Consider the following 556-nt stretch of genomic DNA (forward strand, 5'->3'; position numbering starts at 1 on the left):
AAACTTGCCGCGTTGCATGCCATGTAAGGTTTGTCGTGCTGTCTGCCCAAAAAAGCGAAAGGGAAGAAACCCTAAATGCTGCATGTGACTGAATAGATCAGCATACTTTTTGATATAATTGAATTGTCAAACTTTTTATTTTGTAATACAATAATTTTGTATAGATACTGAATAAAGATCAATTTACTCTAATTTTTAATAATCTGTGCTTACGTAATACTAGGATTATCTGTTTAATATTTAAAAAGGTAGGGAAGGAAAAGAAAATATTCAACGTCAATTAGGCGCTTCTTACATAAATTTATCAGATAGTAGGTATTTTTGAAGTTAGCTAAAATCATAAATTATTATGTAACAAGAAGGTTTGTTGGATATAGTGAAACGCTTTTTGTGTTCTGTGGTTAAATATTTTAAGATAAGTTTAAAAGTTCTATGATTAAATGTCAAAACAAGTTTTTTCAAAGTTGTTTTCCAAACTAAGAAATAAGAAATTCCACCAAAACCATTTATTTTCATGTATGTAATCATCATTAACAACCCATATAAGCTCACATCT

At 28.8% G+C, this 556-nt stretch overlaps 1 protein-coding gene across 1 annotated transcript in view; it reads left to right on the forward strand.

Moving 5' to 3' along the window:
* The window catches only part of LOC112048479 (uncharacterized), a 4278-nt gene extending 4190 nt beyond the window's left edge, over positions 1-88 (forward strand). The window contains exon 5 of the mRNA XM_052890767.1: positions 2-88. Coding sequence (XP_052746727.1) covers positions 2-88 — 87 coding nt within the window. The remainder of the gene's footprint in view (position 1) is intronic.
* Positions 89-556: the final 468 nt, after the last annotated feature.

Source organism: Bicyclus anynana, chromosome Z (genome assembly GCF_947172395.1).
Source record: "Bicyclus anynana chromosome Z, ilBicAnyn1.1, whole genome shotgun sequence".
Classification (NCBI taxonomy): domain Eukaryota; kingdom Metazoa; phylum Arthropoda; class Insecta; order Lepidoptera; family Nymphalidae; genus Bicyclus; species Bicyclus anynana.